This window comes from Mus caroli, chromosome 5 (genome assembly GCF_900094665.2).
Source record: "Mus caroli chromosome 5, CAROLI_EIJ_v1.1, whole genome shotgun sequence".
NCBI lineage: Eukaryota > Metazoa > Chordata > Mammalia > Rodentia > Muridae > Mus > Mus caroli.
This window is the reverse complement of record NC_034574.1, coordinates 39,902,099-39,924,010: the sequence shown is the minus strand read 5'-3', so window position 1 is coordinate 39,924,010 and position 21,912 is coordinate 39,902,099. Positions and strand designations below refer to the sequence as shown.

The 21,912-nt window shown below is 43.3% G+C and overlaps 1 protein-coding gene across 1 annotated transcript in view; it reads left to right on the top strand.

Moving 5' to 3' along the window:
• Positions 1–21,912, top strand: part of Fam184b (family with sequence similarity 184 member B) — a 101,697-nt gene that overhangs the window by 46,450 nt on the left and 33,335 nt on the right. The window contains exons 2-6 of the mRNA XM_021161949.1: positions 3,348–4,106; positions 4,839–4,974; positions 6,138–6,265; positions 7,075–7,278; positions 14,466–14,576. Of these exons, the coding sequence (XP_021017608.1) occupies positions 3,348–4,106; positions 4,839–4,974; positions 6,138–6,265; positions 7,075–7,278; positions 14,466–14,576 (1,338 nt within the window). The remainder of the gene's footprint in view (positions 1–3,347; positions 4,107–4,838; positions 4,975–6,137; positions 6,266–7,074; positions 7,279–14,465; positions 14,577–21,912) is intronic.

Here is a 21,912-nt window from a genome sequence, read left to right as displayed (position 1 = left end):
TCTTACCCTATGATCACAATTCCTAAATCTCTTTATCGCCTTGCTTAGTATCTTTCTGACAAGCTGGCTCATAGTGCATTTGTCTCTGTTTTCTAGGTCTGGGAAGCCCCTGGAGATGCAATAATTCATATTGTATCCTTATATTTTGCATAGTTGAGAAATTATATAGTTTTGAACTCATGCTTTCAGTGTTCTTTCCCACAGCCTTGAGAGCTGTCCTGAAGGTCACAGCATTCTACCATTTTGCTGAGACATTAGACAAACCCTCACCTCCAGGACTTGTGCTGTCTCTGATTATCATGGAGCCATTAACCTTGGCACATTCTCCTGAAGGAGGAACATAAAGTTATATATGTGTGTGTGTATAAATAATATACATATTTATACAAACAAACCTTACACCCACTCACAGCAACCACTGGCACTCATGGAGGCCCATGCCCTGCTGGCTGTGATCTAGGAATGGGAATCATATCATACTATCCCTGCTATAACCTAGTAGGCCTCAGGATGGGGACTGAGGAAGGGGGTGGGGGTGGGGGAGAGAGATAGGGAGAGAGGACTGGAAAAAGAATAAACACAGAGGATGTTGGATTCATGGTTTTAAAATGGAGCTTGTTCTCTCAAGACTTCATGGTTCAATCTGACTGCTTCACTCTCACTTACCCACTGAGAATGTTTTGAGAATATTCAATTGGAGCCAGACACTGGGGACAGAAATGATGAACAAAAAAACTATTCTTTCATGGAGCCTGCATTCTGTTAGCAAAGGCAAGAAGTAAGCAATATCATATGAACACAATGAAAAATAAGATCTTAACTGTATACTGGGTATTTACTCTTTCTTTGAGGTTTGTGGTCTCTAGTAAATGCTTATTGAAATGAGATAGGCTGACAAACTCTGGTGGGTGCATTTGGCCTTGTTTATGAGTTTTCTTGTAATTATGAATATGTGCACACACAGAGCCTGGGCAGCCACAACTTCCTCTCATAGATCCTTTCTGATCAGATTTTTCTCAATTTAATAATTATATAAGTGTGTCAATCTAAAAAAAAAAAAAAGCAGTAGAAGCCTTTTGTTTTTTCCTAAAATACATAAAAAGGAGTCTCTAGTGTAAATGCTGTTTTTCTCTGGCTGAAGAAAGGGTCCCCTCCTGCTTTGCTTCTACCAAGCACACTGAAATGACACTCAAACTCCAAAGAAGTCAAGAGAATAAGGCCACAGTTTGCAAAGCTTAGGTGAAGGATTAGTAGGACTCTGACCATGGCACGAGAGTCTAGTTCTATAGATTGACCCATAAGAAAACACTAAGAACTCACAAAGGCTAAGGTAGATAAGTTTCAAAGTGTGTGGTGGGGATCCTCCAGGAGAACTTATCTTAAACCCCACCGGAGTCTTCCTTTAAACTCTTATCAGTGGGAACACTTCAAGTGAGTATTGCCCAGCCTCTTGATTTTCCCATCTCTTGGCTCACTCATCACCAGTGATCTTTTCCTCTTACCTAAGTCACAAGTTTTCTTCACCAAACCCTTAACCTTGTCAACAACAAAAAATCCTGACTCTGCTTCATCCACTTCATCAAGCTTTGAAAATACTCCCACTACCTTGACTTTCTCTCCTGTGACATAAGACATGAAACCCAGCTCTTGATGATCAATTCATCTCGTCCTTGCATTCAGTCTGATGAACACAGCTGATGAAAATCAGAATTTTAATCAAATATAACATGCCTTGCTCCTTCACCAGGTAGACTACTTGCTTCATTCTTCTAAAAAACAATTTACAACTTCCCACTCTTCAAACATCCCATGTGTCTTTTCTCAGCCAACTTAGCACCACTATTTGGGGACCTTGTTTTGTTCCTGGCTGAGAATGTGGATACAACCTTCTCCCCACTGCATTGTGGAGCTTTTCATTCTCCTGTCACTAGTGCCAAGAAGCTGCCTCCATCTTCCCTTTCCACAGAGGTGGAACACCCATCTCTGTGAGACACCCTCTTCAGGGAATTTGATCATTTATTGCCGTTATTCCTGGAGCTTTGCTTTGGGGTTCTCTGTTAGTCAATCTCACCTTACACAGAGATATATTCTAGACTCTCCTAAAGCAAACAGCAGCAAATGCAGGGATTCTCTGGCCCTTCATCTGTAGCTCAGACTTCCTCCTCTGAGCTCTTACCTTGGTGCCTTCTTCTTCAGTATGTCTAGAGGCGAGTCAAATACTACTGAGCACAATTTCTAATTTTCGTCACCATGCCCACACTATCTTCAGTTATTATTATTATTATTATTATTATTATTATTATTTCATCATCATTTTGAAGCAGAATCTCACTATGTAGCCCTGGATAGTCTGGCACTCATTAAATAGACCAAGCTGGCCTCAGACAGAGATCTTCCTTCTTACGGGTTTCTTAAAATTTCAGTAAACAGCTACTTGTTTCCAAGATCAGCCAGCCTCATGGGCATCATTCTCAATTCGTGGGCTTTGTACTAGGTTCTAAGCCCCATTCTATAATCTGCATGCCAAGCATCCTCTGCCTTTCTTTTGTTTAGAAATAGAGTGGACAGATATCCTTGCCTTGTTCCTGACCTTCTGAGGAAAGTGTTCAGTCTTTGTTATTGAGTATGATTATTAACTAAGAGTTTTTATGTGCTCTGTCAAGTTGGGGAGTTTCCCTTGAATCTATAGTTTGCTGTGTATTTTCTTTTTTAATCATAGAAAGATGCTGGATTTTCCAGGTAGGGTGTGATGGCATGTGCCTTTAACCCCAGCACTCAGGAGGCAGAGACCGGCTGCTCTCTGAGTTCAAGGCCACCCTGGTCTACAGAGTGAGTTCCAGGACAGCCAGGTCTACACAGAGAAATTCTGCTAGGTAGGGATGGGAATACTAGGTATGAGAATGGCAATGCTGGGTTTTCTCAAATGTTTTTCCTATACCTGTTAAGTATATTGCTGGATTCAATCCTCTAAGATTTTACTGGATCTCTGCATCCCAGATCATTGGCTTTTAACAAAGAGCTCACATCACTTCTTTCTTTTCAAACCCTCCCCTAGATTCCTACTGTACTCAGGAGATCCTTTACAGAGTTCCACCAAAGAGTCCTCCCCAAATCTTTGTACATTGTTAGTCCTTTACATTGATTCATCTCCCTGCCTGTTTCACTTCCCTTACTGGCTTCTCCTGGGAACCATTCCCAATATGTCATCATTGCCACCTTGAAAATCCTCAGGCACAGCACATGGGAAAGGACCTGGGTGTCGAAGTGAAGCATCTCTGGTCACAGTCAGCATCAGGTCCCTGGCACCACCTCCTTGCCCTAACTGTGCTCCATCTGCTGTCCTGCAGGTTATTTATGCCCTCAATACCCGCCAGGATGAGGTAGAGGCCAGCGTGGAGTCAGTAAGGGAAGCCCACCAGGAGGACCTCCAGGACACAGGGGCTGAAACCAGGACCAGGCTCCCGCAGGAACAGAGCCGCACCAGTGAAGACGCAGAGGCCCTTCTGAAGCGCATTCAGACCCTGGAAAATGCCCTGGAGCTGCAGAAGAGGCTGACACAGGAGGCCCTGGCTGAGTCAGCCTCCTGTAAATTAGAGACCAAAGAGCGAGAGCTGCGGGTCGAGGCTGAGCATGCTGAACGAGTCCTGATACTTTCCAAGGAGATGCTGGAGCTCAAAGCTGATTATGAGAAGAGGCTCCAGCTGCTAACTAGCCACGAGGGTCCCCAGTGGGGCCAGCTCTCCCAGGAGAGCCCCGATGCCTCAGCTGAGTCTAGCCAAAGACCGGAAATGCACCAGGTCCTGCTAGAGGTGGAGCGATTGAGAGCTGAGAATAAGCAGCTGAGCCAGGATTATGCCCGCAAGGCGGAGGAGCTACAGGCCACCTATGAGAGGGAAAATGAGGCCATCCGTCAGGCCATGCAGCAGTCAGTCAGCGAGGCCCTATGGCAGTGGCAGGAAAAGGAGTCGGGGCTTCGAAAGAACTTCCAGGTCCAGGAGTCGGCCCTGCAAGCTCAGGTCAGGAAGCTGGAAGGGGACCTGGAGCATAGAGGGCGCAAGATAAGTGACCTGAAGAAGTATGCCCAGAAGTTGAAAGAACGGATCCAGGTAAAGCCTCTTCTTCCTCCCCAAGGGGATAATAGGCAAAGTTGCTGCTTCTAACACCCACCACTAGCCAGGTACTGTGCTAAGCACTCCACTTCCATCAAGGTCGGTATTATTTCTGGCACTGGTTCTCCCAGACTCATTCAACAAATATTTATTGGATACTTATTTTGGGCTAGGGCTAGGTTTATGGTTCGGGGCTGCATGGTGAGCTAGACTGTCCCTAGCCTCAGAGAATGCAAAGCCCTACAGCTTACAGATGAGCAGATAACCCTGAGGGACTTAATGCCTGGTCTAGGTGGTAAATAGTAAAAATTTCAACTCTGGCTAGTCTAATTCTAAATTATTTTAACTTTCTGTGCTCATCCTACAAGAACTTGACTCTCCTAAAACTCTTAGGATATTTGAGTTTAGAGAGAGCAGACCCATCGATGAGCCAGCTTTTGTGAGCCCCACAGAAGTACAAAACCCCGTCTCTCAAAGCTACAGTTAGCATTTGTAATACTCTCAAAAGTATTATATACTTTATATTAGCCTGTCCCAGCTGCAGAAGGGTTAAATAACTTTTCCAGGGCCAGACTGCCATTAGAAGGTGACTGCTGATCCTCCCCTACCAGCTGCTAATTCTAGAGCCTCATGACCCCTGCTATGCCCCCTCAGCCACCCTTCTAATCTAACAGCTATCTGTGCACTCAGCATATCCATGCAGAAAAGTGAGATCTTCCCTCTGTTCAGGATCTCGATGTGCAGCTAAGGGAGGCTCGGCAGGAGAACTCGGAGTTGAAGAGCACAGCAAGAAAACTTGGCGAGAAGTTGGCTATTGCCAAAGACAGGCTGATGCTGCAGGAGTGTCACGTGACACAGAAAACTGGTGAGATGCCCCAGATTCTTTCATTAAACATGCAGGATTAGCGGCCAGGTTTGGTCTGGCTCCCAGGGATACTCTGAAGACCAGGAGATCAGAAACAGGACCGTTGCATCTGATTGGCTAGGAAGTAAAACAAAGGTGTCCTAGACGCTGATGAACCAACCCCGGCTCCTCACCTGGAGCTGCACAGGCCAGATATCTAAAGTTTTGGTGCAAAGGGGCTCCTTACCCTCTTAATGCTCTCCACAGTGATTGGAATTCCACTTTTTCATCTTCATGACGGATCGGGATTTTGTATTTTTAACAGCATCTCTCACTGTTCCATCACGGGGTTACCCCAATAATTTTGTGAAACAGGTGTTGTCATTCTCCCATATTATAGATGATGAAGCGAAGCAGAGAGTGACTCAATGACCGACTGAAGGTCAGCTAAGTGGTGATAAAAGCTAGTGTTTAGATGTAAAGATCTCTGACTGTAAGTGTCGACAACAAAAAGTTCTGGAGTGCTTGAGCTATGACAGGCATTATGGGAAAGACAGGAAACATGGGCTCTGCCTTTGGGAAGCTTGAGAGATTGTTCCAGTGTAACCCATGTATGCTTTGGGATAGGGGTGTGACCCAGGAAGCAGAGGACCAAGATGTCTGGGAAAAAGAGAAAAAAATCTCTAGGTTGGAAGGGTGAAGAAGAGAGGTTCATATTGGGAACAGAGGAGTGGTGAGGGTTTAAAACACTGATCTTTGGAAATAGGGCACAGGGAACAGAGGAAGAAAAAAATAGCAGTTATAGTTTAACTATTATTTCTCTCCCTTAAAATTTCCATAAATAATTGTCAAAAATATGTCATAAATATACATATATTGGAGAGCAGGTTCAACTTTTTTAACTCATAAAACTGAAATAACATTTTTTATTCAGGAAAGATGTATGTGGATATTATTTAAGCTCAGGATACTGTTTTGAATAAAGACAAGAATTGAGTTCAGTTGAGCACACAAGACAACACTGAATACACTTAAGGGCTATAGACCTTCTAGCAGGCACTACATAAAGGTTCCTTTATATAGTAAAGCAAAATGTGGGTAAGCAAGACAGTCAGTTAGCAGACCTGACTTCAGAATGGCTTTGACATGAACATCTCAGTTGATCTTGAAATTTATCCTTACAGATGACATGAAGCCTGAGGATGGAGTCCTGGGGAAAAGAGATGACCTGGAAGTCTGCAGTCTCCATCCTCAGCAGGAACAAGGCTTTCCCAAGTTGTGTCACTGCAGGAATGGAGGCTCAGAAACACAGGTAGTGAAGTCACTGGAGGTTGACATGAGCTTAAGGTAGAGGTCCTCCCCTTATGCATAGTAGAGTCACTTGGAACCTGAAACCCCACTATTCAGGGATAATCAAAGCAAGATCAAAGATCTCAACAGTCAGTCTCTCTCTCTCTCTCTCTCTCTCTCTCTCTCTCTCTCTCTCTCTCTCTCTCTCTCTCTCTCTCTCTCTCTCTCTCTTTCCTTTTATATGTAAGGATGCTTTGCCTCTGTTTATGTTTATGTCTATATACCACTTGCATGCCAAATTCCTGCAGAGTCCAGAAAAGGGTATTGGATCTCCTAAAACTAGAGTTACAGATGGTTGTGAGACATCATGTGGATACTGGGAATCAAACCTGGGTCCTCTGGAAAAAGCAACTACTGCTCTTAACCACTGAGCCATCTCTCCAGCTCCCACCACCACTACCACTGGTTTCTTTCCAGGTCATTCAAATTTAGGAGAACAGGAATGCAGCAGAATATCCCCGAGTTTGTATTTACCAAAGGATATAGGCATTGCTTAGCTCCTATTTCCACTTAAAACAAGCAATGTGTTCCTTAGAAGCTACAGTGTGTGCTAGAACAACTGATCCTGTGACAGCTACAGCATTGTACAGATCTCTTTTCCAGTGCTATACACAGTGAGATCTCTCATAAATATCGTATATGTATATAGTCTTGTAAAATGATTCACATTTCCCGATACTTGCTATGAAATCAGAATGTAAATGTGTAAAAGAGAAGTGGACCACGTTTCTCCCCAGCAGTACGCTTACCAAGTTTTATTTCCCTTAACAGACCAAGAAAGAGGCAAGTGGTGAAATGGAACACATGAAGCAGCAATTCGAGGAAGACCTTCGTAAAGTCAGACATCAGACTGAAGAGGAGAAGCAGCAGCTCCGAGAGCAGCTGGGAAAGCGGCTGGAAGACTTGGTGAAGAAGCACACCATGGAAATGAAGTCGGTGTGCTCCACAGTGGAGGTGGAGAGAAAGAAGCTGAAAGTGAGGGGTGTTTGCAGAAACTGGGTCTGGGGTTTCACCTTCTCCTGCCTCCTTCCCCTTCCCATTTCCTCTTTTGTGACCCAAATATTTACTGTGCTCCTACTCTGTGCATATCTAGGCTGGTTCTCTTAGGACAGACAGGTAAAGAAAACAGTTGCTGCTTACAGGCAGCATGGGTCTCTTGGGGGCGATAATAGGAAACACCCCACAGAGAAGCAGGCTAGCTTCTGGGGAGCAGGATTTTATCATGTGACATTTTACTTCAGTAAATTCAGCTCAGCTTACAGGACAAAACCAGAGAAACTCCACTAACTGAAAACTCAGGGCTAGACCCTAATTCCGACTCTGCTGCCCACCAGAAGTTATTTATCTGCCCCCTCCCACCTACTCTCAGAAATTCTGTATATCAGAATTATCCATAAAATGGATAGTAATAACAGAATCTCTTCTGAGGATTACAGAAGGGAATCCTATGAAGAAGCAAAGTATCTACTAGCACCCTGCCTTAGTGTCTGTGTGCTGACCTCACCTTTCCATGGAGAATTCGTGGGAGGGAGCCTCCTCTCTCCTCTTGGCTGGAAAGAGCATGTCCCATGCATGAGGACCATAGGAGAGAGTATTCAGAACTCATAAAGCTGAAGCAGGAGAATCCTGAGTTCAAGGCTACACATGGAGACCCTGCATCAAAAAGGGATGCAGTATAAATCAATATTATTCTGAACATGGGTAAAGATTCATTTGATTATAAGATAAATAATATCTTTGTGATTCGAGAAGTACCTGTGTTGAGTGTTCACTGAAAGATAATCAGATACCACTGTGGGTCAGTGCTATGCATTAGTTAGAAACAGTTAAGTATTCAATACGTATGTATTAAATAAATAAATAAATAAATAAATAAATATGGCCGTGTGAAACACTCATGCTATCTCTGGGCCTAGGCTTTGGCTCTTCCACAAGCTCTGTGACTATGAGCCTTAAATTCTCTGAAGGCTGAATTCTAAAACAGTGTTTGTTGCACATATTTAAATATGGTGTTACTTGTGAACCTTTTGCTGGGTGTATAGTGTGCAGACACAGTTCAACAGATAGCAGCTAGTGCTAATTACCGTGAGTTTTGGACAGCATGTGAAATAAAAATATTATAGAGTACCTATTACATTTTATATCGAGTGCTCAAAAACACATTGAATCTTTCCAATGTTAGACGGTAAGAAACTGAATCTAGAGATAACTGTGTATCTTTCAGTCAGATAGTGGGTACAAGAGCTTCGACTCAAACCCAACAGCCTGTTACCAAAGCCTGTGCTCCCCACCTTCCTAAGGAGAAGACAGTCATTCTGAAAGGATTTTTCATCTGACCTTCTGTGGGTTGTACATATCCAATCTTCACTCCGTACTGGGCCCGCATCATCAGGAGGCACAGTCAGTCTTTCAAGTTGCAGGTTGCCCTGGTAACCTGATGGGAAAAATCTGACTTTCAGTGTGCACATCTTGCTTCAACCTTAATCAGGTCACAAGTCCATCTGGGAAATAAGTCACACAGAAATGAACCATGTTTAGTTTCTGGCATTGTTTTACTTCTTGTTCATATTTGAATTGGGGACTATAGATACTATAAACAAGGCAAAGCTTTGAAGAGGCATCCAGGGTTTATGAGCTAAAAATACACAGTTGTCCCGGTAGCATTCAAATTGCTGCAGTTCTTTGAGCCTTTGGCACATCCTAAATACTATCCTGACCTAAAGGAGCTAAAGGAGCAAATGGCAGGATGTGGACTAGATTGGCCTGGAAGACTGAATATCTGTCCTGTCACAAGACTAGAGGACATTCCCATGCTATCTTAGCAGATAGAACTTAGAGCATGTCCTGTAATTAACATTTGCACACAGTGCTTATTTGGGAAGGAATGGAAACAGATTTATGGAGCTCTCCCGAGGTCTGCTTAACCTGTCTGCATTTCCCATCTCATTTGAACCAGTTACGAATCCTCCCGAGGCTCGTAGGTCCTCTGGACAGTTTAGCATAATTTAATATAGGGTGATAGGTACTTTTCTGTAAGTTCAGAGGAATACACTTGGCAGCTACCAAACAAGTGCTAATGTCCCAAATCCACTGAATAACACAAGTGATTTAGCTGTGTTCTACTTGTGTGTTCAGTTTGAATGTCTATAATACATAAATTTACAGCATTTATATTTTATTTAATGCTTAAGTCTACTAACTTCACATTTTTACCTTCCTATCATTTATTGAATGTCCCCACTTTAACTGTTTATTTTTGACACATCAACTACTTTTGGTATTTCATTTTATCTCCACTTTTGATTTCTTATGCTTTTTTTTTTCTGGTGGAGATCTCATGTTTACACTACAGATAATAATATGTATCTTTAAATTGATCACAGCCTTTTTCAAATAATATATTTCTTAACATATAAAAGGGTTTTAGCAATTATTTTCCATCTCTTCTTCCCTGCCCTCTGGATATTTGTTTTCGTACATTTTACTACCAAACATTACTTTTACATTAAAATAAGTTTTTGTGATAGGGTCTCACTATGTCATCTTGGCTGCCCTAAAATTTGTGATGTGTCTCTCCAGCCCACTTATAAATGTGTTTTTGGCATTTCATGTTTGTGTTTGCCTGTGTACACTTGGATGCTATCCCAGGAATGAAGCCGATGGCCCGGCACACACTCACTCTACCACTGAGTTGAATTCCTAGTTTTATTTTTACTCTGTTTTTAGAAATAGCATTTCATTTTGTTGCCAGGCTGGTTTTTAATTCACTCTGTAGCCAAATTTGTGCTCAAGAAACTTGACCCCTTGACTTTGGATCAAAATAAACCTCTTTTCTTTATAACTTAGTCATCGGCACTGTGTTATTAGCAACAGAAAACAGACTTAGGACAGAGTGGCTCCTCCATCTTTCGTCCCCTTCCTTCATGCCTGCCTTTCCCACCTTTGTTCATTTGAAGTGGAGGATGTTTGGCCAAGTAGCCCAGGCTGCCCTTCAACTCTGGCCTTAGCTTCCTATGATTTCAGCTGTGCACCACAACTCACTCCCAGCTGTTTCTTTCCTTAAATTGCCAATAACTGTGGACATTGTAGACAAAAAGCCAGGAAAAAAGACTCCGTCCTGCTTGTGTCCTATTAGCTTGGGGATTTGCTCCCTGTAAAACCTACGGCTGGGTATATAAGAGTTCTGTGGAAACTGAATTCAGGAAAGCACTCTGAAGTTGAGAAATCCTCAGTGCATGAATCCCCTTCCCAGGGGTGATGTGACTAATGTATTTGAAAGCATTGGTCTCTTTACTTGTATCCTTGACCTTGTGGTTGCTTTCTACCTGAGGAGAGAGAACATGCATGCTTCTGTTGAAATCCCCCAAGGTCGCTTTGAGCTGAGCATATTGCTTTGTGCCCTCCTGCCCTCTGCACTCTGGTGATTCAGCTGTTTTCTCCCAGTAGCCCAAATGACCCTGAATCTATGAGGGAGTTTATTAATGCTAAAAGTTACTGCTGACATCAGTTGACATCTCCACCTGCCGGGGTTTTATTTTTCACTCTAGGGCCATCTGTCAAGGCACCGCGGAAGCTGTGATTGATTGTATTTACCAGAAAGGTGTGCTGTATAACATGAACAAGTGCCTTTCCTTTATGCCAAAAGTCATTACAGTCGAGTGTTTTCACTGGCTGGTACAGTGTGAATCGTGTCTTGGCGGATTTAGTTTCCAGACCAGTGAGCATAATAAACTAGAATTTGTTCAAATTTTCTGTGAATATGAAACTCATACATGAAATTATTATGAGAGAGAGGGCAATGTTTTGCTAAGGGATTTAGGTGGCACATTAATTTATTTCAACTTATTTGGTAGCAAAGGGTAACTTATATATTGTCTTTAAGAAGCAAGGGCTCCCAAACAGGAAATCCCAAAAAAGATAGCATGGATTGACTGAGGTGAGACCATATACCAAGTTGCCATATCATTCAGCTCTAATAATCTAATTATAAGTTCTTTTAGACTTTTTTTTTTTTTGGTTTTTCAAGACAGGGTTTTACTGTATAGCCTTGGCTGTCCTGGAACTCACTTTGTAGACCAGGCTGGCCTCGAACTCAGAAATCCGCCTGCCTCTGCCTCCCAACTGCTGGGATTAAAGGCGTGCGCCACCACACCCACCTCTTTTAGACTTTTTAAAAATGATTGATCCCCAAGGGACAGACAGTGCTAAGGGCTCACCCAGGGCCACTGGCTGGTCTAGTCTAGGCTTGATCCTACAGAGAAGGCAGAGATGCCATGCAGGTGATCAGTAGCACATGCTTTCAGGGGTTCAAATCAGAAACCTGGGGATCAGGAGGGACTTCTCTGTGCCCCTCATCCTCAGCATATAAGTATGTGAAGTCTGCTCTGTTCTGTTGACCCCAGAATACCTGCCTATCCTTCTGTGTCCTCAATAGTTCCAGGTGGACCTAGCCAACCTCTGTGATTTGATGGACCATGTCATAGACTGCCTGCTCCATCTGCCTCGCCTCATCTCATCCAGTCCAGGGACTTTGTGCCTGTTCAGCCTTGGCTGCCAGCTGTTCACAGCTCCCTGCCATCATAGCAGTGAGCTTTGACTTCCCTCACATTGTTCTTCAAGTCCTACAGAGACACACTTCTGTTTGCTTCTCCTGCCTCTGTCCACTCTGCCTTCTAGACGTTTTATCTCTCATGGTCTCTGTGTTCCTTCTCTTTGGGCCTTTGTGTATCCATTTCCTTCCTCATTCTTGAATCTACTCTCCTAGTCTTTACTGATCTCAGCCATGGCTTGAATGTCTATCTTCCCTGAAGTCTTTTACATCCCTAGCTCTGTGATGCTGGGGACATATATATAGCCCCCTATCCCTATATTACTGTTTACTAGAAGATAACACTTGTAATTGCTTTTCACTGTGTTCCCCTACTACATTGCCTGGTTCTCTAATACCTGGACATGTTGCAGCCAATTCTGACTGGCTCAGGAGGCAGTTGTCACACCTCTTTCCAGTTTCATACATCACTGTAATAATTAGACATTGGCCACAGTAAAAGTAGTTATACCGCTAGGTGATGGCGGCACATGTCTTTAGTCCTAGCACTTGGAGAGGCAGAGGCAGGATCTCTTAGTTTAAGGCTAGCCTTGGTCTACAGACTGAGTTACAGGACAGACAATGCGATACGGAGAAATCCTGCCTTGAAAAAAAAAGTACTTTTACCATGGAAACCAAGAAATACCACCATGAATGTGCTATTATCTGTTCATTTATATATTTGAAAAGTCAACTGGTAGACATTTACCAACATTCACTGACTGTATCTGTAATTCCTTATCCTAGGAATTAACACATTGTAGCTGTTCAGTTACTCTTGCTCTGTTTGGGCAAATGGATAGATGACAGTGTTTTGTGTGACAACCAGAGTTGCCCCAGTACAAACCTCTGTCAACAGGTTCCAGGGTTCTTTGTCTCCCGTGTAAAATGGCAATTCTAGTTGGTGCAGCTTCTCTAGCCTGCTTTGGGTAGGCCCAGGTATTATTTCAGCTTCTCTGCAGCAGAAGTGAGAAACTCTCCAGACAAGCAGGTATCTGAACTATTCCCCATGAGAAGTCATCAGAAATGCACCAACCAATCCATGTTTTCCTGGTTCCAACCTTGTCATGTCCACTTACTGTAGGAATGACCTCATGCAAGTCTTTGCACATTTCTAAGCCTTATTTCCTCTTTTTATATAATAAACCTTAGTAGTAGAACCTAAACCAGAAGAAGGCTTTCATAAAAATTGAAGAACTCATCTGGGAAGGGTGGGAATGAATGCTAATTACTTGGTAAACATCAGCTGTATTTATTATGTCATCCACTCTCTGTTAGACCAGAAAGGCCCATAACCAGCATAAAATTTCTGCTCCCCACATTCCTTTCAGATACTATAGCCTCATATTTACAGGAAAGGCTGGAGGGACTCAGGGCTTGGGTTGGACCTCTTAAACTTGTTCTAACTTTATTCAGTTTTAAGTATGGGTCTGTGTGTGTGTGTGAGTACAGAGGCCAGAAGAGAATGTCAGATCCTCTGGGACTGAAGTTACACACAGTTGTGAGCCACCATGTGGGTACTGGAAATCAAACCGTGGTCCTCTTCAAGAACATCCATTGTTCTTAACCACTGAGCCATCTCCTTTCAGTAAGTCCTATCAGCTTACATTCCAAACAAGTCCACATAGCTACCCTCCCATCCAGTCACATTGTCACCATGGGCCCACCTGCCTCCCAATCTCACTCAAAAGCCACCTTTTCTCATCACACTTCTTTGGCCAAAGTACCCAACAGTCTATCCTCCCTGTAACCATGTTCAGCTTCTTTTTTCTTTATCATTTCTCTGTCTCACATAGTATTTATCACCCTGTACTGATTGGCTTTTTTGTTTGTTTGGTCTTTTCCACGTCAATTTAAGCATGTAAGGGTTTTTTCTTTTTATATTCTAGTTCTGAGAATCATGCCCAGCATGTGGTACAGCTCAGTAAAGATTTATTGGATGAACGAATGACACTGTCTATCTAAAGACCAGCTAAGAGCCTGCTTAGGCTACTTTTTCCTCTCCTCTTAATACTTAGACACTTTCTCCATAAAGTAAGCCATATTGGAAAGGCTAGGCATCCCTAGAAATGATTACACACTTATTGTTGATTGAACTCTTGCTGTGCTAAGCATGTAACACAGCACACATAGGAGGAAATGTGCTCAATATGACACAGCTAAGATGCTGCGCTGTTTCTCATGTGGTCCCCACAGATGTATAACTGCTTCACACTGATACTGGAAGGCTGTGGGAGGCACTGTGAAGAAGACAACATTCTGGCTGCAGTACAGGTCCTGCTGAGATAGGGAGATGCCATGAAAATGTAGTTGGGTGGTTTTTGTTGGTGTGTCTTGCTTTTTACTCGAGTAAAGTCTCTACCTGCCACAACCTACCCCATCTGTATGTGCTGCAGGCTATGTTACATGGATTTAACACTTGTTTTCTCTTGACTGGCTATGTACTTTGAATTCATGTGTTTTTACAGTAGTTTATTAGTTTCTTTGACCCCCTGTCAGGAATAAGGCAAGGTGTGAATGCATAGGTGGCCTGTTTTCCTACCTTGTGTGGCTAAGCCTTCTACTCCTCACTTAGGAAGTGGAAGCTCAATTGGAAGAGGTGAAGACAAAATCGGAAAGAGAAATACAGCAGCTGCAAGAGGAGAAAGCTGCCCTCAGTACGAAGCTCCAGAATTCTCTACTTGAGGTAAATCTTTAAAACTCATTGCTTGGGAATGGAGGTTGTGACCTCTGGGAGTTTCTGGCTAAATGGGATCCGGAGGTTCACCACCTCCCTGTGTCCTCTGCACAAAGTAAAGGGCATGCAGCCAGGCAGGAAGGCTGTCTGCGGGGAGGGGAGATGGTGCATAAATTTAGCTGCAAGGAACAGAGAGTCTGATTTATGGGGTCTTAGACAAAGAGGCCTTTAGGATCTTGCATAAAGGCAGGAAGCAGGAGGCCACTGCTGACTCTGGAACTAAGTGACTGTCAGGTTGGTGACTCTTTCTGTCCTTCTACTCCAAGATGCATCGTCACCTTTGTGGATCCGAGGCACCCTTGCCTTCCTAGGCCCCTTCTTTTATAACAAGTATATTCAATTTGTATGACTGCATTGATAGATCAATGTAACCCAAGCTAAAGATTTTTCTCTTGATTTTTAAATGAACTTAAAGCACAGGTTCTTAATGGTACTAGTGGAAGGGGCTAACGACAAGATTGAAGAGACCTGGTTAGACCAACATTATATAGAGGTTTCTTTCCTTGCTGTCCATTAAACCTTAAAGAGACCTATGTTATGCCCTCAGGGAGCCTTGAAGGTGCTCCTCAGCCCTGCCCATGTGCCACAACCTCTAGGGAGCAAACCTATGGCTTTGGGGTGCGGGGCAGGGCAATAGCCAAATTACTGAGCTACACACCTAATAACCCTGAAGTACTTTCAAGAACTCAGAGACTATGTGCCCTGCCTAAGCCCCATCATTTCAGGATCTCCAGTTGCCTTTGAATGTATCTCTGCAGAAATGCGTTGTAAGGCCTCTCTGCCCCCCTTTCTCCCTGCTCTCCACCCTGTTCCTTCTGTTTCTCCCTCCCTCAGTGTTCCCCATCTTCTTAGTGCTCCTGTGACTACTGTGCGCTGCAGAGCTTAAAGTGGCTTTATTTATGTGTGTGACACCAGCGGGCACCATAAAAAATGGCTTACTTAATGGAACTGTTTCCTTAACCAGGAGACTGAGTGGATTTGCATGTATTAACTCTTTCTGCCTCCAACCATCTCATAACATAGATGCTGTTATTATCTCTAATTTGAAATTGAGAAAACAGAGACACAGAGAGAAGGTAAATCTACTTCCCCCAAAGTGCATAATTAATAAGTAGCAAACCTGAGATTCACACTCTGGCCATGTTGCTCTCTACTCTTCGTCTGTAGGACAGTGCTACAGCTCTATGTCACTTCTAATGACTGAGGATCATTCAGGACCTGAGTGACTACCAGTCATAAGTCGTGACCATGGACAGAGCAGATTTCTGTTAGCATGGCTTCAACCTTTTCTGCCCCACCAATGGTACTCCTAACTAAGTACTCCTTAGAACTGGAAATGGAAACGTCCCTTGCAGTACACCCAGTTCTTCTGGGAGGTGAACTTCACACACATGCCACCTCCCAAGCTGTCCCCACGAAAAGGGAGAGCAGTCCAACCAAAAGGGGAGTTTTGGATTTTATCAGGTGGCTTTAGTTAGATGAAAGAACGGCAGGAGAGCATTAAGGCAAAAGGAACTACTGTAAACAATACGGCGATGATGACGATATTAAGAGTGATGATGATAATAATAAATCTATTGTTTTACTATTGTGAGCAAAACCTTTTTGAGGAAACTTTTGGCCATTAAGGTATCAGGATGCTGTGATCAAGCTGTTCTGCTGAGATAAGGGTCATATGATTTCTAAGAAGTACAGAGCATGCAGTTTCCATTTTCCCAAAGGGACCCATTCCCACACAGGTTGTCCATCTTGGTATCTTAGGTGACTTCATCTTGGGCCGGTTTAACATCTCTCAGATCTCCCATTCTCAACCCCAGTCCCTTCGTAACCCCATTCTCACAGACACTCATGTAAAGTCACCTGGGTCCTATGGCTCAAGCCTGTCTGTCTCCTCCCTGCTTTCTACACATGTCTTGGGCAAGACTCTCAGAACCGTTCACACCAGTACAGTACTTAGAGGTGTTACATAAATCATTACAGGCTATGTAAGCATTGTGGCCCATGTATAGGGTGCCAGACACTTGAAGGCTAAAGTGTGGTGATTGCTTAAGCCCTGGAGTTTAAGAATAACCATCCTGGCACTTAAAATAAAACATGACAAGACAAAACAACAACAATAAAAAAAAACAGAGCTATTTTATATTTCATAAACTTAGATACACTCTGAAGCGTTTCTGCAATAAGATGGCCCATTCCTCCTTCCCAAAAGTCTTCAATCCCTATTTTTTCCAATCTTGACTCAACCTAACTCACCACCAGCCACTGCTCCCCAGAATCTCCCTGCCCTGACTACTGTCATGTATTCGTCCATCAGATGGAGCCTTATGTCTCACATCCGACCTTGGTGTACTTGGTGTTTCTTTATGGTTGACAAATTATACAGGGAGGATTGGGATCTACTATTTGGGTTCTTAGTCTCATTAATAAAACAAATTTAACATAAACTCAAATGGAAGCCCAAGAACGACTTTATTAAAGTTTAAAAGAGAAAAGCCCCAGGACAGGCAAGCTGCAAATCGCAGAAGCTGCCAGGAGAAGAACAGAAGAGAGAAAGAAAACAGCCAGGCCAATGAAGCTGGTGGACACATGGCGGGTAAGCAGCCACACAGCAGGGAGCGTTGCTTTAAAGAAAGAGTAAAGAAGCTCAAAGTATCAGAACAAGCACACCATTCTGACCTGCATCTGAAAGAAAGACAGAAAAAGAGAACAGTTGCACCTTTTGGATTCAGGCCTCAGACGGGTGGAGTGACCTAGCCAAAGACTGTAGCTTCTTGTAAAGACTGTGTCATGGGAGAGGCTGAACAGGAATTCTGGGAAAGAAAAGAAGAATGTCTCATTAAAGGAAAAATTATTCTACTTATCTCTTTAGTATGGCTTATTGTAAGTCTGCCTTCCTAGAGGTGGCCCCTTGGCCAGGCAATTGACCCAACACAACTGGAATGCTAGGCCTTTACCTGGGCCAGAGAGTCCTTACTGGGTTCTTATTGTTACTCTAACCCTACCTACCCTTCTCCTGTTGTACTTGCTAATACTGTTTTTTAGAATTCCCTTTCCTATCCTTGCTCCTGGCAGACTCCTACCCAACCTTTCATAGCCTTAAAGTACTACCTGCATCACTGTGGGTGTCACGAGGAGGAAAAGATTTAATATAACAAAAATACTGTTTTAGTTACTTTTATCTTGCTGTAATAAGACAACACAACTAATGCAACATATAAGAGAAAGTGATTATCTAGGGTTTATAGTTACGAAGGGTTAGAATCAGTGATGGACATTCTATGGATCATGGCATGAGACAGGCAAGAATGGCAAGAGCAGGAACTGAGACCTTACATGTTGATCCACAGCACAAGACACAGAGAACTAATTAGGAAAGGTGTGGGCTTTTAAAGCCTCAAAGCCCCTGGGGCTGAAGAGACCGCTCAGTGATTAAGAGCACTGTCCATTCTTCCAGAGATCCTGAGTTCAATTCCCAGCAACCACATGGTGGCTCACAACCATCTGAAATGGGATCTAATGCCCTCTTCTGATGTGTTTGAAGACAGCTACATATGTATATAATTATATACATAAAATAAGTAAATCTATAAAAAAATAAAAATAAGACCTCAAAGCCCACCTTAGTGGCACATCTCCTAGTGGCACACCTTCTAATCCTTCCCAAACAATTCTACCAACTTGGGACCAAGTATTCAAATACATGAGCCTATAGTGACCATTCTCATTTAAATCACCCATAAATACTTTCAGATGTTACTGGCATAAATACACTATTAACGGTGGCATATTGCTGTTTCCATGTCTCCACTGAGTATTGCTATGGTTATAAACCTGTATCTTCCTCAAAATAAGAGGCTTAAAGACAGCAACCATTTTCACTATCACATAGTCTGTCCCTTACTCTGTCCTTTCCCTTCCCTTCTTGTGTCCACTGTGGTGTATGACAAATATGAGAGCTATGCAGGTTTGCTGGCAGTGTCTGAGCCTCCCTATGGGTACTGGCCTCCTTTTCCTGAGAGTCTGCAGGGAAAAACAATCTGCTTAATTGACAAGTGACAATTAGTTGGCTGGTGATTATCACCACAATTGAAGCTTTATAATTTAATTGAGCCTTCTAGACAGCTCTGCACTTCTTCAATGTTCTTATTTTACCCACTAATTTTTTTTGAAAAGAAATTAAGGAATCTAATACTTATGTGCCTTAGGCGGGTGATAACTTTTGTCTCTTTTTTTCTTTCTTTATTAGAAAAAGAGAACAAAATGAAACAGGCCTTCCAAGATGTTCCCAGACATGTGGGGTTTTCTCATTATTTTTCTAAGTTATTGCGTCCTCTTTCTGTTATGTGGCTGCTTGTGAATGGTGTGGCTTTGATTCCTTCCCCTTTCCACCTCCTGCTTATGGGTAGCTGCTTAGATTTAGGTTGGCTGCCCTGGATTTCCTCTTTTAAACTCTAATGAAAGTGTCCTCGAGCTTTCCTCTGCCTGTTCTTAAACTCTTTCATTAATGAGATTAAGAATCCCTAGAAGGGCCCCCAATCTTCCAGTTAATGTGGTACCCTAGGTAGGGCTCCCAAAATATTCCAGTCACCATCTTAGCAAGGCCTCCCCCTGCGAATTGGTGACAGGACTGGTGCCTAGAGGACTGGATGATAACGTGCTGGACACCAAGGTCCACAAAAATGAATAAAGGGAGACTGGGGATCCCAGTGCTTAGGACTCAGGTTCTATTGTATGGTATTCTCCCACCTGGAGTCTCAAGTGTGCTAAAAACCCGAGCAGCGATTAAACACGTAACACTAAAGGTTTGCCTTTCTATGATTCCTACTGCCAAAATAGGGATCAAGAGCTACTCTAGTCAGGACCTCATTCACAAACTCCAAGGGAAAGCCCAATGTGTCTGGGAGAGTCACAGAAGGCAGAAGAGACAAAAGTTATCACAGGCCTAAGGCACATAAGTATCAGGTCCCTTCATTTGCCTTTCAGAAAAACGTATCGGGTAAAACGACAGCATAGAAGAACTGACAGGTGAACTGAGAGACGAGTTTTCAGAAGGCACTATCAAATTATAAAGCTTTAATTGTGGTAGCAATCAGTAGCCAACTAAGTGTAACTTACTGACTTATTTCTACCTGTGAATTAACACGTGTTAACAGAGTGCCACGTTGTGCCCGTTCTGTGGGTTAACATTGTGTCTGGGGAAGGCATGCTGGAATCTTAAATCCCAATCCCTGAGAAAGTGGCCTTATTTGGGAATATAGACTGGATAGAAGCAATCCATTGAGGTCGCATTGGATTACAGTGAGTCCTAGGTTCAGTGACTATTGTCCTTAGAGCAACGGTTCTCAACCTGAAGTTGCCACCCCTTTGTCAAACCCCTGTCCCCCAAAATAGTTACATTGTGATTCATAAAAGTAGCAGAACTTTTTTTTTTTTTTTTTGGTTTTTCAAGACAGGGTTTCTCTGTATAGCCCTGGCTGCCCTGGAACTCACTTTGTAGACCAGGCTGGCCTCGAACTCAGAAATCCGCCTGCCTCTGCCTCCCAACTGCTGGGATTAAAGGCGTGCACCACCACCGCCCAGCTGGCTGTAGCAGAACTTTTGAATTTATGAAGTAGCAATGAAAATAACTTTATGATGGGTCTCAGCCTTAGGAAGGTTGAGGACCACTGCCTTAGAAGAAGGCTATGTGAAGACAAATTCTTTGGGAAGGAAGCCAGCTGGCCACTGGCAGATTGTAGAATAATGTGTCTGGTAAACCATAGAAAAGCTAGGATTGCCAGCAGCCTGAATGATGGATAGGCTGGGGGCAGGTTCGCCCTTAGAGCTTGGGAAGGGAACCAGTCCAGCCAGCACTTTCCCTTCAGACGTCTGGTCTGCAGAGCTAGAAGAGAATACATTTCTATTGTTTAAGCCAAGAACCAGTAGAAACTCATCACTGCTGTCCTAGGCAAATGATACAGCTTCCTGCAAATGTAACACATGGGACCCAGTCTACACCCTTAGGTGTACCTGCCAGAGACATAAGCAAGACCGCTGTGACAGGAAATAGGAGCAGGGGTGTGCAGGAAGGGCTGGGGGCTGTTATTGTTGTGGTTGGTGCTGGACAGATTCGAGGCTCCCTCCCCCACATTTATTCCCTCTGCTAGGCAGCCTACTCAGAAGGAGATTAATCTGACAAGCTTTTTTCTTTTTGAAGCCACAAGGATAATTCCTCCGAACTCCATTTCCTTTATGGTTTTTGCAAATGGGTTTTGTGCTGATTTTCTTCTCCCTAAGCATTTGGCACTGCTGAGGGGGCACATAAAAAAAAGACTGTTAACGTCAGCACATGTCACTGGGGGTGTAGAAGGGCTGGGAAGGAAAAGAGAAATATCCCTAATTAATGCACAAAAATATAAAAGTTATCTGGTTCTCTATTGTACCACAGAGCTGGCAACTTAAATTCTGGAGTTGTGCCTCAGTTCCTCGTTGAGGTGCCTTATGTTGTTGAATAAATTCTTCCAGCTTTAAAAACCTGAAACAGAAGAGAAGCGAACCCAAGTGACAAAACACAGCTTTGTGGATGTGGTCATTAATCTGGGACTCAGTTCCCCTGGGTCAGCTAGACACATTCTAAGCAGGATGCTTCAAAAGCCTTTACCAATTAGCAGCTCTCTTGGTTCTAGAAAGAGATGAGACATTAGACGGTATTCTGCATTTTCTTATCAACTTATCTAAATAGATCTCTCCATACTAGATCAGTAGAGTGACTTTCCTTGGCCAGGTGATTGGCCTATCCAACTGGACTAATTCTTAAAGAAGTTAATCTACCCAGAGACAGCTTTCATTCTGTTAGCAAGTAGGTAACAGCTTTCCCTCTAATGGGTCTCCAGTGCTACTGTAACAGGGTGAGCCTTAGTTAAACATATATTTACCAGGGAAAACATAAGCCAAGAATCGAGCAAACAGGGGTTGAATAACACTTGGACTGGAACTGGTCAATTATAAATCCCTGTTTCCATCTTTGACTTCATTAGAGTATTAATCCATTTTATAGAGGAGGAAAACAGAGGGGAGAGTAGCTAAGTGATTACCATATCCCTAGCAGCAGAGCCAGGATGCAACCACTGGAGTTGACTCTGTCATGTTCTTAGTGTATAACAGACCCTCAAACCTTGCAGAGAGAATGGGTGTTGACTCTCTTGGGATTTAAGTGACCAGGACATCTTCTGTCGCCTCTGGTACTGGACTGCCAGAGAACCTGTCAGCAGCCCTTTTGTCCTCATGTCACGCTAGAAAAGACGCC